Genomic DNA, 17070 nt, shown 5'->3' with positions numbered 1-17070 from the left:
ATATCCATGCTTGTCCTCTTAACTAAATAAAAAATGGGAAACATCTCAATGCTACTTATGGCGTACCTAGCATACTTGACACCCAGGGCTGACCTTTTTTTAACCCCCCCCCCCCCCCCCCCCCCATGGAAAAATTATTTTTAGCAATAATCATGAAATGAGATAAATGACTCTTTGGAAGTCTGCCACAGCTCCTTTAAGACCTGATTTACTAAGGTTGTTTTCCCATTCTTTGTCCAAGGAAAAAGAAAGCTTAGCAAATCAGACCTTTAATATACCCTAAGAGCCAATGACAGAAATACATAGCCAGCAGCAACCCTCTCTCATCCAGTCTTTCAATCTCTCTTCTCCCCTCCCCACCTCATTAACACCCAATCTCTCTCTTTTGGCCCCTTCCTCCTACCAGTCTCTCCCCCCATCCCACTATTTCCCTCCTAATTTAAATTGGCCAACACCCCAACTCTCCACACACCAGTTTGCCCTCACCACTCAGCAAACAGTGACTACCTACCCCCCTGAGCCTGTACTACTACCCCAACACATCAGCCACCCTCAGTTCCTATCCTTACTCCCATCAAACCAAATAGAAACACCCCTAGCTGCCCCTATCCTTACCCCAGTCAGGAGCCAAACACCGAGGAGACCGTCATCGACGTTACTGCACTGTAGTGCAGCAGGAAGGCCAAGGCGCACTGGCGCGCAGAGGGTGCCGCAGGGGGAGAAATGAGAAAGGCGTCTGGTTTCATGACGTCAGATGGGAGGGACTCGACTCGGACGAAACTGAGAGGGAGGGAGAGAGAGGAGCCGCTGGGAGCGGGAGGAGACAAGTGAGCCCGAGCCGCAGAGGTGTGTAAGACGCGCCGGTGCAGCGTTAGGGCCCAGGGGAAGTCCAAACTGACGGCCGGAGCAGCGGAGCGCTGGAGCAGAAGGTAGAAGTTAGAACACCCCCCCCCCCATTGGCTTGCACCCGGGGCAGTCCGCCCCCCCCCCCCGCCCCCCCTTGGTACGCCACTGGCTACTTACCACCATCACTTGATATTCTTGCAATTTTATCATATAACTATCTTTACAGTCCACATCCCTGTTTCTCCGTCACTCCAGCTCAGCCTGGCACAACACACGCCGTAGCTGCTATAAACCAGTGGAGAACCAGGGTGTAGAATTAAACCCTGTTTTAACCTTCACCATACATCCAGGCACTACCTGATCCAAAGCTTTAGTCAGTCACATTCCAATGATCAACCAGCAGCATTTGAAGTCAATGCTGACTATGGTTTTTAAATATCAGAGGGTGTATGTATTTGTGTTTTTGAGCCACAGGTACCTTTCTGGTAGAATTAAACATATAAGTTTGTGTGACTTAGGAGCTGTTAGCACAGAAAAAGACACAAAACCTGCGTCATATCATCAGATTAGGTATCTCTGAACTGGTTAACGATTATTTTAGCTCTGTGTTCACGAATGAAAAACCGGGGGTAGGGATGCAGAAAGCAAAGGCTAAAGGGGATGGATGTATGGTAGACCGAGACCCGTTTATGGAGGACTGGGTTTATGAGGGGCTTGCTAAACTAAAAGTAGACAGAGCGATGGGGCCTGATGGGATACACCCAAGGGTGCTTAAGGAACTTGGAGAAGTTCTGTCGGCTCCGCTGACGGACCTCTTCAGTGCTTCCTTAGAATCTGGAGTGGTCCCAGTGGACTGGAGAAGGGCAGATGTGGTTCCTTTGCACAAGAATGGAAGTAAGGAGGAGGTAGGGAATTACAGACCTGTCAGTCTGACCTCGGAGGTGAGTAAGCTAATGGAAACACTTCTAAAGAGGAGGATTGTGACATTTCTTGAACTACATGGAATGCGGGACCTGAGGCAGCATGGCTTCACTAGTGGCAGGTCGTGTGAGACAAATCTGACTGTCTTCTTCGACTGGGTGACCAAACAGTTGGATATGGGAGGGGCGCTTGATGTGGTATACTTGGATTTCAGCAAAGCCTTTGACACGGTTCTGCACAGGCGACTGATAAATTGAGTGCCCTCAGTGTGGGACCCAGAGTAACTGATTGGGTAAAAAATTGGTTGAATGGTAGGAGACAGAGGGTGGTAGTAATTGGAGCTTGCTCTGAAGAAAAGGAGGTCATCAGTGGAGTACCGCAGGGATCGGTCCTAGGGCTGGCTCTTTTTAACATCTATGTGAGCAATATTGCAGAAGGGCTGTCTGGTAAGGTTTGTCTCTTTGCAGATGATACTAAACTCTGCAACAGGGTGGACACCCTGGAGGGTGTGAATGACATGAGGAAGGACCTAGCGAAGAATAAGAAAGTGTGACTAGTTCAGAAATAACTATAAATAAAATAGTTCTCTTAAAACTGAAATGTAGATGATGTTGAAAAGAAGCCACATGCAACTTTCAGTTCTACGTGACAACAGAAAGACTCCTACAGTGAGGATTGTCCTTGTCTGATTGGTCTCTTTATGGTAAAAGAGTTTGATGGGAGTTGCTAGCATGGGTTTGATAAGAAGGCACTACAATCTGAAAAAGATTAATGGTATCTCATTCTGCTTGGTATATAGGATATATACTAATAAAGAAATTGTGTAATATCAATATCAAGGTTGATATCAAAATTTTTAGGGTTTGATATTCAAAGCGATTTAACCAGCCAGAAATGGCTCCTAGCTGGTTAAATCATCTGTTGTGGACCAACCACTAATTTTCAGTGCCGCTGAAAATAACCGATTAGAAATCCAGCTATTTTGGGGCCGTTTCAGTGGCGGAGTCTGCACTTGGCCAGTTAAGTGTCATTCAGCACTTAACCGGCCAGGTTAAGCACATAAATAGGACTGCATAAAAGCCAGTCTTATCTTTAATATTCTTAATAACACAATGTTGATCATGTGACGACATTGTCATTTTACTTAAGTCTGGGGGGCTTTTAGTTGGCCACTGCTATAAATTGTGATGTAACTCTGAAGGCTGAAATGTTGGTCATATTGAAAAGAATAAGTCACAGTTATTCATTTATCCACATTTTAGAACTGATATTTCTTGCATATATCTTCCATTACAAGAGCTCGATAAATTGAGCACTGAATTTTGTCAAAGGTTTGAGTTTTCTACCTAGTTAGTTTATAGAGATTTACCTGTATCACTGTCTTTCTACCCTTTTAATATTTAGCTCTGGAATAACTACTTCCATTTGGCTGTGGCATTCCTTACCCAGGAGTCTCTGCAACTGGAAAACTTTTCCCATGCAAAGCGTACAGCAATCCTTTCAAAGTAAGTGTCATGCACTGTCTCCTTCCAGTTTCTGTGAATTACAATAGCAGACCTATCCATGCAGCTTTTTTTTTTTTTTTGGAGAAGTCAGTTGAACGCTAAAATAATGAAATGTAATGGTGCAGTCCTGAGGCCTCTCTTTTTTTCTAGGTGAGCCAGCCACCAGATAAATATAATAAACAGCCTCTGAGCTACCTTAATGTTGCCTTGGTTCCCTTCATATTTGTATGTCAGTCTGTGTTCTCCTCTCTGGTTGGTTCTTTGTTTGTTCCCATCATGCTTACTGCTCCTGGATTGGTCTAACATGAGTCTCATACCTGCTTCACAGGCTATTTCAGGCTTTGAGTTGGGCTTGTTTTTGGTTCATCTGTTCTGATTCTGAAGCCTCATGCATTTGTTCCTTGCCTTTTTCTTGTGGCTCTACCTTTTTCGTGTCTTGTTCCCAGACAATCTGCCTTCTTGGACTACTCGTTTATATATATATAAACGAGTAGTCCAAGAAGGCAGATTGAAAATTTCAAAATAAAGTAGCATTATACAAATTTGTGAGACAAAGCAAAGGTATATATATATCTTTGCTTTGTCTCACAGATTTGTATAATGCTACTTTATTTTGAAATTTTCTTGCCTTTTGGACCTGATGCTTTGTTATATGTGCTGTAAGAACCTGCTCACATTAAACAGTGCCTGCAGTTCTCTATGAGAACCTAGAACAACTCAACTCCCTCACTCCTCAGCTGCCCATGTCCAAGTTGGGGTTATGGCAAGGAGATATATAATGTACAGGTACTTTCTTTGACCATTGTGGGCTCACAATCTAATTATGTTTTGTACCTGGGGCAAAAGAGGGTTAAGTGATTGCAGTGGGAATTGAACCCAGCTCCCTGAATTCTCAGCCCACTGTGCAAACCATAGGGGATGGGATTTATTATACTGCCTTTCTGTGGATACAATTAAAGTGGCTTACATATTGAACACAGATACTTATTTTGTACCTGGGGCAATGGAGGGTTATGTAACTTGCCCAGAGTTACAAGGAGCTGCAGTGGGAATTGAACCTAGTTCAGCTGGTTCTTAGGCCACTGCACTACCCATTAAGCTACTCTTCCATGCCAAAGAAATCTTTTTTTATTCAAAGTTTTGGAAATTAATCCTATCTTGGGAGGTGCACTAGGAATAGAGCTACAGCCAATCAATATACGGTGCTAAGGTTGTAGATCACAATACAGTGATTAAGCACAATAGAAAGTCATACAGAAAACCAGTCCTTGGTGCAGAGCAGGACACCTAGAAAGCACGCCGAAAATCTCAGATGTAATACATGACTGCTTCTTAGAGCATCTGGTCCAAGAACCAACAAGAGGCAGAGCTATTTTAGATCTAGTCCTTAGTAGAATGCAGGGCATGGTAGGAGAGATGATGGTGTTGGATCCGCTGGGAAACAGTGATCATCATTGTGATCAAATTTGAGCTGATACCTGGAGTGACGTCACTATGGAAACCTACTGTAGCAGCATTTAATTTTCAAAAGGGCAACTGCGACAAAATGAGGAAAATGGTTACAAAGAAACTAAAATGGTCAGCCATAAAGGTTAGGACTTTAAAACAGGTGTGGACGTTGTTTAAAAATACCATCATGGAATCCCAGACAGAATTTATTCACATATTGTCACGTTTTCCAAGCTGGAAACTGGGTTTGTGAGCCCTTGGGCCACTGCCAAGGAGCGGAAGCGGCAGGCAAAACCACCCTCAAACCAGGGACAGGGCAGAACAGGACTAGAACCCCGGACTGGGGTTGCAGCAGAGGCAAACAAGCTGGAACAGGCAGAGCAGGAACCCTAGTCTTCACCTGTGCTTAGCCGCTTTTCCCCAGGAGTTGAGCCCCTGGGTGCAGGCGGCCGGCAGGGCTTTGCAGGACAGGGCAGGGGCAGGATACCAACAGGCAACACACAACAGAAAAGGACTAAAAGCTGCCAGCGCAGCCACTAAACAAGAAACACAAACAGATAAGAAATAAGACTGAAAGCAGCTAGGCAGCCACCAAACAAGACACACAAAGAACCAAGAACTAGACACAGAAATACAAACAAGAATCAAGACTAGGGCAGTATAAGCTAAACTACACAAAGACTAAACTAGAATCAGGCAGGGAACTAGAACCAGAAACTAAACTAGGCAGAAGTGCCACAAGCACCAACATACCAGGGCCTTAAGCGATGTAAAGGCAAAAGCAGAGAGGTTCCAAATGGCTAATAAGCCCAGCAGCAGCTGAGGCTCACTGCAGCAATCACCAGGCAACTACGGGAGCTGTGCAGGTTCAAACAAGACAAATCCGGCAGCCTGGAAGATCCGGACTGGGCTGGGCTAAAGTCTGGAACGGGTGATAGTCCATAGCAGCCACCGGTTCTGGCCACCAGAGGGCGAGGTGAGCACAGACGTAACACATATAAACAAAGGTGGAAGAAGAGCAAATGACAGCCAGCATGGTTAAAAAGGTGAAGTGAAAGAGGATGTTAGAGCCAAAAAAGCATCCTTCAAAGAATGGAAAAAGGATCTGAATGAAAAAAATAAGAAGCAACAGAAGCACTTTCAAACTAGCTGTGAAGCATTGATAAAGAAATCTAAAAGAATATGAAGAAAAACTTTCCACGGAGAAACTCAGTAACACATTTTTCAGGTACATCAGAAGCAGAAAGCCAATGAGGGAATCTGTGGGACCATTAGATCATGAATGACAAAAGGGGCACTCAGCGAGGACATGGTCATATTGGAGATATTGAATGAATTCAAGATTATTTAAGAGATCTACCTGTATCGGAGATGGTTTTCAAGGATGACGATGCAAACTTGTGGATAATAGAGAGCTGGTTGATGTAGTGCATCTAGATTTTCAGAAAGCTTTTGACACAGATCCTCATGACAGACACCTAAGAAAATTAAAAAGTCATAGGATAGGAGGCAATGAGGGGCATAATGGAACAGAAACGCCTATCTCCATGGGCGTTTATCTCCGAGAACGGGTCCGTGAAGGGGCGGGGCGGATCGTATTTTTTAAAAGAAAAAGACGCCCATGTTTTATTCGTCAAGGTGTGAGCTGGGCGTTTTTGCTTTTCAGCGATAATGGAAAATGAAATCGCCCAGCTCAAAAACGAATAAATCCAAGGCATTTGTTCGTGGGAGGGGCCAGGATTCATAGTGCACTGGTCCCCCTCACATGGCAGGACACCAACCGGGCACCCTAGGGGGCACTTTTACAAAAACCAAATAAAAGGTAAAAGAGCTCCCAGGTGCATAGCACCCTTCCCTTGGGTGTTGAGCCCCCCAAATCCCCCTCAAAACCCACTGCCCACAAGTCTACATCATTACTATAGCCCTAAGAGGTGAAGGGGGGCACCTACATGTGGGTACAGTGGGTTTGGGGGGGTTGGACGACTAGTAGCATTAAGCAGCACAATTGTAACAGGTAGGGGGGGGGATGGGCCTGGGTCCACCTGCCTGACGTCCACTGCACCCCCTAACAACTGCTCCAGGGACCTGCATACTGCTGCTTGGGAGGAGGGTATGACATTTGAGGGTGAAAGTAAAAAGTTGTGAAACATCATTTGTTGTGGTGGGAGGGGGTTAGTGACCACTGGGGGAGTCAGGGGAGGTCATCCCCGACTCCCTCTGGGGGTCATCTGGTCATTTAGGGCACTTTTGGGGGCCTTATTCGTCAAAAAACAGGGTCCAGAAAAAGTGTCCTAAATTCTAGCTCAAAACTGTTCCATTATCGGCGAAGGGCGCCCATCTCTGTTCGCCCGATAACCACGCCCCAGTTCCGCCTTCGACACGCCTTCGATACGCCCCCGTCAACTTTGTCCGCATCCGCGACGGAGTGCAGTTGAAAGCGTCCAAAGTTCGGCTTTCGATTATACCGCTTTATTTGTTTTTGTGAGAAGAACGCCCATCTCCCGATTTAGGTCGGAACTTGGGCGTTATTCTCGTTCGATTATAAGCTGGAATGTCTTTCTGTGGATTAGGAATTGGTTATTGGACAGAAAACAGAGGATAGGGTTAAATGGCCATTTTTCTCAATGGAGGAGGATGAATAGTGGAGTGGCACAAGGATCTGTACTGGGACTAGTGATATTTAATGTATTTATAAATGATCTGGAAATCAGAACGACTAGTGAGGAGATTAAATTTGCAGGTGACACAAAACTATTCAAAGTTGTCAAAACACATGCAGATTGTGATAAATTGCAAGACGTCCTTGGGAAACTGGAAGGCTGGGCATCCAAATGGCAGATGAAATTTAGTGTGGACAAATATAAAGTGATGCACATTGGGAAGAATAATCTGAATCATAGTTACCTGATACTGGGGTCCACCTTAGAAGTCAGCATTCAATTAAAAGATGTAGGTGACATTATAGACAATATGGTGAAATCTGTCCATTGTGAGACAGCGGCCAAAAATGCAAACAGGATGCTAGGCATTGTTTGGCAATGGATGCAAAATAAGACCAAGAATATTATATTGCCTTTATATCCATTTCATGGATCACCTGAGTATTGCAATCAATTCTGGTCACAGTATCTCAAAGAAGATATAGCGGAATTAGAAAAGGTTCGATGAAGGGTGATCAAAATCATAAAGGGGATGGAACTCCTCCCATATGAGGAAAGGCTAAAGAGGTTAGGGCTCCTCAGCTTGGAAAAGAGACAGCTGAGGGGGGATATGGTTGAGGTCTATAAAATCCTGAGTTGTGAAGAATGGGTAGAAGTGCATCGATTTTTCACTCTTTCGAAAAGTACAAAGACCAGGGGACACTCGATGAAATTACATGGAAATACTTTTAAAACAAACAGAATGAAATATTTTTTCACTCAAAGAATAGTTATGCTCTGGAACTCACTGCCGGAGGATGTGATAACAATGGTTAGCGTATCTGGGTTTAAAAAAGGATTGGGCAAATTCCTGGACTAAAGTCCATAGTTTGTTATTGAGATGGACATAGGGGAAGCCACGGGTTGCCCTGGGATTGGTAGCATGCAATGTTGCTACTAATTGGGTTTCTGCCAGGTACTTGTGACTTGGATTGGCCACTGTTGGAAACAGGATACTGGGCTACATGGATCATTTGTCTGACCCAATATGGCTATTCTTATGTTCGTGTCGGACTATATAGCCCTAAACCTGGCTCCCCTCATGTCCTATCGAATTGACTACTCACTTGTCCTTTAGATTGTAAGCTCTTTGAGCAGGGCCTGTCCTTTTATGTTAAATTGTACAGCGCTGCGTAACCCTAGTAGCGCTTTAGAAATGTTAAGTAGTAGTAGTAGTCCTGCATGCTCCTTTTAGTGAAATTGAGCATGCTCAGTTTCACTAAAAGGAGCGTGCCGGACATGAGGCGAAGACAGAGCAGGGCAGGCAAAGTGGCAGCACTGGAGACCCCCACCAGCAAAACCAAGGGCCCAGAGGAAATTTCGGGGGCCCAACCCCCTGTAGCTATGCCACTGCCTTGATAGGCAGAAGCGAGTGAGGATTGCTCCTGCCCCAATCACTCCTACTACCATGGATTTTAAAAGTAGGCCTTGGAGGACCTACAGGGTGTGGCGGGGGGAGGGGGACCATGTTGGAGGCTAGAAGGCTATAGGGTAAGGGGGAGGGACTGAGATCGAATCAGGAGTGGGTCTTTGCTTTTTAGAAGGGATGGAGGGAAGGAGGATGGGGAACCAGACCAGAAACTCTTATGCAGGTTCTGGAAAATATTCAGCCAGGACCCACATAAATGACTTATGCGGGTGCCCGGCTGAATTTTACCCGGGACCCACATAAGTACTGATGGCAAACTTCAGTCCAGTTAGGTCCGTATATTCAATTGTGGGGCCCGCAAATTGTCTGGATTTGAATATCTGTGTCTAATTTGGCCAGTGACAGTTAGCATCTTAAAAAATGCTGGCCATCACTGGCTGAATATTGACCAGCTAATGTTGTGGTAGAAAACATGCCTTGAATGTAGGCACAATCAGTTACAGCTGCTTGAGAGCTGGTGTGAATGAAGGTGTGTACTTCATGTATGCACCTGTGCCTTTTTTTTCTTGCCTTGTTCCTGGGGAATCTGCCTGCCTGGACTATTTTATAATGTATGTATATATGTGCTAACCTGCCCATGCTCCTCCCAAACAATGCCCCTTTGGTTTGTAGATTGTTTAATTTGCTGTACCACCTTTCCTGGAGACACATCAAGGCAGTTTAGGGATTAAAATTTTTTTAAAAATTGCACACACACTGGCAGAGTATCATCAAGCTATAGTGAGTACTTTTAAATCAGTTAATATTGTATAAGAAGTCACTTATGCATATGACCACATACACAGAAATGACACTATAAAATAGCCTCTTCCATTATGGACGTACTGCACAAAATAGTAATGATGGAATTCTCTCATTGTGTATTCAGGTATGGAGACATGAGAGCGATCATAGGAACCTCAATATGTGACATGTGGTACAATCTAGGTAAGGATTTCTTTTTGCATTTGTATTTTTGTCTGTGATCTAGTACTTAGAACTGAAAGAGGTCCTTTTATTAATCTGCATTAAGCAGCTAACATGGGTTTTACTTCACAGGAAACATTGACATGGACCCTTGCTAGTGTCTTTTGCACTGTTACAGCAGTCAGCACGGTAAAAAAAAACACACTAGCTGCTTAATAAAGGAGAGGGCAGGAGTGGTTGTTCCTGACTAGGGATATGATATATTAAGATTGAAAATGGAATAATAAGCAAGGCCACTTACTTCCTTAGCAAGTCATAGTGAGATATCAAGAAGGTCTAGGCTTAGGGTTTTGAAGGGGAGAGTCAAGTAGGGGAAGGAGTAGGGGCGAAATGGGAGGGTAAGTGGTGGTAACTGACGTGGGGTCATAAGAGTGCAGGCCTCACACTCAAGGTAACAGTCAAAGTTGGAAGGGGTAAGGGATAAATACAGAAAGTATGGTGAAAGTTAATTGTATATGGTTGTGGTTCTTTATGTCTGTTCATGTATGTATGTATGGGAAAGAAAAGTGTTATATAAAATAAAAATAATTTTGTGGAGTGTCCCCTCATCTTAGTACTGTGAAAGACTATTCCCTAAATATCCATTTCATGTTACTCATGATTTTGTAGATCTCTATCATATGTTCTCTCAGCCATCTCTTCAAGAAGCCTAATCTGTTAAGCTTTTTTGTCATTTTGGCTACTCTTCTCTGTATGTTTTCTAGTTCTGCTATAGCTTTTTTGAGTTGGGGTGATCATAAGAGCAAACAGCAATTAAGGTACAAAAATCACACCATAGATCGATATGACATATTTTTTCCTTCTTTTTTTGGGGGGGGGGGGGGGGGGGGAGGGGATTTCCTTATCTGGTGTGACTCTGCAAGTTATGTAGGAGCCTAGGAATTTAAGCTTAGCATTTGGGGTTTAGTGTTAGCTAAGACACTATTGTGTGTGCTAAATGTGTCCCTGATAACATCAGCATGTTAAAATGAACATGTATCTGCAAGTAAACGAATTTCATATGGAAAATAACTGTGGTGAGCATGTGGAAATTAGCTCTTTTCCATGCACTATTTTGCATGTGTTTATCAGAACCAAAAATGTAACACCTACCTAAGAGTGGGTGTTAAATATTGGCATACCTGCAAGAGGGCATGCTGACATACTGTATAGCACTATGAGAATATTCTTTTCCCATAACCCATGAAAAAGTAGAGAGGGTTCCCAGTCTCTTCTCCCAAGTCCAAAGTCTTCTTGATTTTATTTGATTTTGACTTGATTTATTAAATTGATATTCTGCAGTTTGCAAAGCAATCAAAGCTGATAACAATAAAAACATCAGTAATCATAAAAACTATCAGTAACAATAAAAAATTAAAAACCAATCAAGGATAATGTATCATTATTGAAATAACAGTCTTAACTGCTTCCTAAATAAAGTATTAGATTCCTCCCTCAACTCCAGTGAAAGCTTATTCTAAATGCAAAGACCTGCATATATAAAAGTTCTTTCATGTTTTGCAGTCAGCCTAATCTGTGAGAGAGGAGGAAACATAAAAGAGCCCTATTGAGGTGTACCTTGTCTGCAAACTGGCTCATATTATTTCAATATGTATTTATGGATAAAACAAGCCATTTTAAAATATATTTATGCCTCCACCAGGAGCCACTGTAAAGCTATCAGATTTGAAGTGAAAGGATCCATTCCTGACTCCCCAGAAGATGAGCTGCAGAGACCCACTGCCTCGATATTCCTCCCTGATCCCCAGCATACTCTAGAAAGGGTGGAAAATAAAAGATCCAGAACTAATCTAACATCTAAGTTTTGGTAACACACCTCCTTCCTTGACACCACTCCTTAAACAGGGTATTTTTAAAAACAATTTTTATGCAGTACAAGTAGGGCACATATTTGTAGAGTAGGTATGCTCAGGAGAGGGGTTTGAGCAGAGAATAGGCAATTTTTGTACATATTTTATACAATAAACACATACTTTATATACTAACTTGTATGTCTGCACCTTCAATGTAAAAGTCATTTCTGCAGGCTTTTGTGCTAGTGTCTATTTTTATTAGATTTCTGAAATTTTACATTACAGGATTAAAAAAGAACAAATTCAAGGAAATCAAAGTCAAGCAAAAATATAAACATTAAAAATCATTCAAAATCCACGTTACAGGAAGGGAAGGGGCATATACCAACAACATCCAGCTAGCTGAGCCCCATGAAAGGCTAAAAATAGATGAACTCTAATTTTCTTGAGATTGAGAAAAGGTTTGACTGTGCTAAGCCTGTTGTTGATTCTGCATCTCTCTTAATAAATCAACACCTGGCGAGTCACCTTTTTGATAGAAGCAGATACCTTTAATACTACAATGGGCATCATCACACAGGCCCTTCTTCATCCCTAGAAGCATAGTAAATGATGTAGATATAAACTAAAGGGATCCATCCAGTCTGTCCAGGGTCAATGTATCCGCTTGAGATGATGTGCATACAAATTCCCATTCGGAACCTATCCAATCACCTTTCCCCTTTAACACATGTATTCTATGAGTCATTATAGATAGATACCTCAATTTTAAACTCAGATATCAGCTCCGTTTAATCCATTCAATCCATTCTCTGTTACATGCCCCAGCACTCAATATCTTGATTCACTCCCTTGTAATTAGTTAACTAGATTACTGCAACTCCCTATACAAGGGGTTCAGGGTAAAGGACCTCAACCGTTTGCAACTGGTTCAGAACACATCTATTAAGCTCAGAAACAAAGCAAAGAAATATCATATTACCCCCTACTTAAAGAATGTACACTGGCTATCTGTGGGGCATATGCAAATTAAACTCTGTTTGGGAATGTGACTCTCAGTATAAACTATGGAAAATAGGAAACAGTAACCTGATGCTATTAGGTGTACTGTCTGGAAAGTAACTACGTTCCCTTTAGCTATAGATCCAAATCCTAAAACCCAATTACTAACACAACACTCAAATGTATTATAAAACTAGATTGCTTATTTATTTACATAGCAGCTAGAACAAAATGAAAAGGCAAGAGTAATGACAAAGATGAGCTTGAAAATAGCTCAGGGCAAACACAGATGAATCCTAGGCAGGATTCTAGTTCAGTCACCTATCCTAGCCCAATAGCACTAACAGCAATTATAGGGCAACTATATAACCGAACATAGATGGCACAGGATGTCCAGCAGGTGGCAAAGTGTTCCTCAGGCAGATTGGTCAGGCAAGCAGAGCAGAGGCTGCGCTTCAGATCAGATGGAAAGCAAGCAACCTTTTGTCTTGGTTTATAGCCTCTTTTATGGAGAAACTGCAAGCTTCAGCTGGTTTGTTGACATGAAACCTGTCCTTGCATGAACTCCAAATGTTTATTGAAACAACCTTGTCTGTTTCAGATGTTAGGACTTTAGGGGGCCACAATACTATCCTACTTACATCAGGCTGAAGGCACCTTGACCTTGAAGTCATTGTTCTAGTAAACAATGTTCATTTCTTGGGTGAAAATAAGCCTCAAAGTCTGCAAAATAAGTTTGTTGATTCCCAATGTTATGATTTGGGGAACCAAAACACTGTGTCATGGCAGGGTCATTCTGTCCATGAAATTATTGTTCCAATAAGCAATGTGCAGTTATTCTTACTGTCTACCTGCATCCTTGGCAATGTCTGGTAGTGTTCTTCCTGACTACACACAAGTCTGAGGCCTAGTAGGGCACAGGCCTTTGAATGAAACTTGAAATTAGCCAGCGTCTGCTAAATAGTGCTATGTAGGGGTTTTAGTCCCACATACCTCTCTTGCACCATATCACCTACAAAAGTCTCCTTTTAGTTTTTAAAATTCACACTTCTGGTGAACCAGTGTACCTTTCCCGCTATCTTATACCCTACCATTCATCAAGGTCACTTAGATCGGCACAGCAAAATCACTTTATAGTACCCACTTAGAGGGAGATTCTCCATGAGGCTAATAGATGCTCTATTTTTGCTGTACAAGGTCCAGAGTTATGGAATAAGTAGGGTTACCCTGTTTATGGAGACAAAAGAGAGGACACAAAAAATCAGGACTTTTTTGTGCCGGTGCACACCAGTAAAGCATACCGGCACCTTTTTTTTTCCTTTGCCCACTTATCTCTCCATTTCTTGACTCTCTCCTGTGGCCACTGCTGCATTTCCCAATGCGCAGCAACAGCAGGCAAAGAAAGGAGTAGCAGGCGTAGGGCTGCAGTGCTAGGACATGTGCTATTGGCTCTGCTGATCCCCTGCCCCACAACAAGAAGTTCAGCGAAAAAGGAGTAGGGTAGGCTGGCTCTTTCCAAACAACAAGGGAGACGTTTGTACAATTATAGATCTTTATTAGAAAGCACCAAACGACTTGAGACAGCTATTGTGTTTTGGTGCCAAAGTGCCTGCCTCAGGAGTCTGTAAAACATATAAAGGCTGAAGTAAACATATAGTACTATAAACAATAATGAGAATATAAATATGGCAAGACTTAAACAAAATAAAAATATGCATATGTAAACAGAAATTACTCATATTGAATAAAAGTGAAATATACTGAATGGATTTGCATATATAAAAATTATATAAATAATAAATAAATACACAAAATTAAAAGTTAAAAATAATAAAAATCTGCAAATTAAACACACCAATGATATAACAGAAAACAATGTCACTTGCTTTCTCTTTGTATTTGACCCTGGAAATATCAATTTTTACGCCACAAGGTTAGTGGTCTAGTGTTTCACTTGCACCTCTTTCCTTCCTCCCTCATGATATAACATCCTGTTTCGAGAGGAGGAAAGAGGGAAGCTGGCAGCAGGCAATGGCGCATGCAAGACCTCCCTGGGCCCCACGCACTGTTTCATTTTTGACATTTTGCAGGGAATGGGACAGGGTAGAATGAGAGTGAGTGAAAGGCATGGCCAGGAAGTTTGGGGGGTTCATTTAGGCTGTTGCTGCTGCAGTTGCAGTCACACGCATAGGCGCCCCATATAAGAGGCTTGGGGAGGCTAAGCCTCCCCAGCCCAGCTGTGACCTTCCCCGCCCCCCCCCCAAACATAGCCATGGGAGCACCCAGTTTCCCTCCAGGCCCGAGGCCCGCTCACCCAACACAGACCCAGACCCGCCAGAGCGCGCACTGTCCTGGACTTGAGTGGCGGCAGCAGCAGCAACAGGTGGGAGGATGCGGAGCCTGGCTCCACCCCTCTCCAGCACCCGGGCACCAAGACCGAGCGAGTGGCAGAGGAGAGAGCGGAGATCGGAGCTGCTGACGACGATCAAACTGCTCAAGTACGTCCCAAAGCGAGAGAAACCCTGCCGTTTGTACTGTCGGTCGGAGTGTATGTTCTGTCTTTTCTCTGGTGCAAAGTTCACTGGGCACTGGCGTGGGTGGTGCTGTTTTGTTCGTAAGGAGAGAGTTGTTGATCTGTCGAGAAACTCTTTGCATCCCGCTGCTGCCACTATGTGGGAAGGGAGAGCTTATCTGCCGTGTGTTTACAGAGCCATTAGATGTGTTTTGCTTTCGGACTGTAATATTATCTTGCAGTCAGAGGTCACTGTCTCTGCCCGTGCTTCTGTGGCCAACAAATTAATACCGGGTGGAAGGGGGAGCGGGAGGCACTAGGCTGGTATAATGGAGAGAGTGGGAAGATGGGGAGAGAAGGAGGACATGGAGAAGAGCTGGAGTCTTGGAGAAAGGGAGAAGCTGCTGAAAATGAGAAGAAAGTGTGTGGGGGGGGGGGGGGGTGAAGGATCTGATGTTGAATTGTTAAACGTATTAATTATGACTATTTTACTTTTATTTTATTTATTTTTCCTGTGTATTGTCAGACAATTATGGATGTAAGCCCCGCTCCCTGGTACCACCCATAACCCCGCCCCTTTAGCCTCGCCAAACAGTTGGGCCACCGACCGCCTATGGTCACACGGTTTCATTTTTGTTTTGCAGCCATGGGAACGGGGACAAAGAGTAGTGCAGGTGAGAGTGAGCGAAGGAGAGGCAGGGCCAGGAATCTGTTCCTCCAGGCCACTATGGACTGCAGAAGAAAGTGGCCTTGAGAGGTTTGTGAGTGACCAGGAGGGGGTAGGGTGGAAAAAGAGACAGACAGACAGACAGATGGAAGGAACCAAAGAGGTTAGATGAACAGGAGATGGGGTGCCTCAACAAAAGGAGAGTTCAATTTTACTTCCATTTAATTTCAGTCTATTCCATCTTCATAACACCAGGCTTCCCAAGACAAATTACTAGAACAGTTAAGATGAATCCATCAGGAAACAGTTTATAACTGCTGTACCAGGTATAATAATTTTTTGAGCAGTTTTAGTGATATTCGATTTTTATTTCATGATATTTATATCTACATATGGGAACAAGCTTTCAAATAAATTCAAAAGCTGTCAAGAAATAAAAGAAAAACATTTTTTGTTCTCCACCTTTTAAGGCACTGCCTATCCAACTGGAACAGCTTTTGACTTTTTACAGATGGATCACGCATAGTGTCATGTCTGTGGCTGTGCCCCATCTCAGACTCACCTTATTTCCTGTGGTCAGCTTCTGAGCTGGCTTCTGTCTATTCTTTGTGAGTTAGTTCTGTCTCTGTGTGCTGGCTGCATTAGATTGTCTGTGTGCTGTCACCCGTTCCAGATTTCAGCCCAGTCCGGTCCGGATCTTCCAGACTGCCAGACCTGCTTGTTTTGTTTGGCCCTGCACAGCACCCATAGCCGCCTGGTGATTGTTGCAGCTGAGCTCCAGGTGCTGCTGGGCTTATTAGCCATTCTGAAACCTCTCTGCCTTGCCTTTGCATTGCGTCTAAGGCCCTGGTATGTTGATGCTTTTGCACTTCAGCCTGAGTTTGTTTCCTTGCTCTAGTTCTTTCCTGAAGTCTTGCCTGTTTTAGTTAGTCTATGTTTAGTTTAGGGTATTGCTTGTTTACTGTATTGCTTGTTTCCCAGTCTGATGTCTGGTTTGTATGTCTTTGCCTAGCTCTGGGTTTATCTGTGTTTGTTCCCTGCTTCAGTGGCTGCTTGCAGCTTTTAATTCAGTCCCCTGTCTATCTGTGTTTGTTCCCTGCCTCAGTGGCTGCTTGCAGCTTTCAGATCTGTCCCTTGTCTGTCTGTGAGTCCTAGTCTAGTTGTCTGCCTAGTCTCCCCGTGTGTTCTAGTCCCTTTGTGTTCCCTGCTGGTATCCAGTCCTGCATTGCCCAGTAAGTCCTGCCGGCCACCTGAAGCCAGGAGCTCAACTCTTGGTGAAAA

At 43.6% G+C, this 17070-nt stretch overlaps 1 protein-coding gene across 1 annotated transcript in view; it reads left to right on the top strand.

The window, feature by feature from the left end:
* Window positions 1–17070, top strand: part of LOC115461208 (dedicator of cytokinesis protein 2-like) — a 1592043-nt gene that overhangs the window by 1208927 nt on the left and 366046 nt on the right. Inside the window, 2 exon segments of the mRNA XM_030190877.1 lie at window positions 3172–3272; window positions 9718–9776. Of these exon segments, the coding sequence (XP_030046737.1) occupies window positions 3172–3272; window positions 9718–9776 (160 nt within the window).

The sequence above is a fragment of the Microcaecilia unicolor genome, chromosome 2, assembly GCF_901765095.1.
Source record: "Microcaecilia unicolor chromosome 2, aMicUni1.1, whole genome shotgun sequence".
Classification (NCBI taxonomy): domain Eukaryota; kingdom Metazoa; phylum Chordata; class Amphibia; order Gymnophiona; family Siphonopidae; genus Microcaecilia; species Microcaecilia unicolor.
The sequence above is the reverse complement of the archived record's forward strand: the minus strand, read 5'-3'. Positions and strand labels throughout refer to the sequence as shown.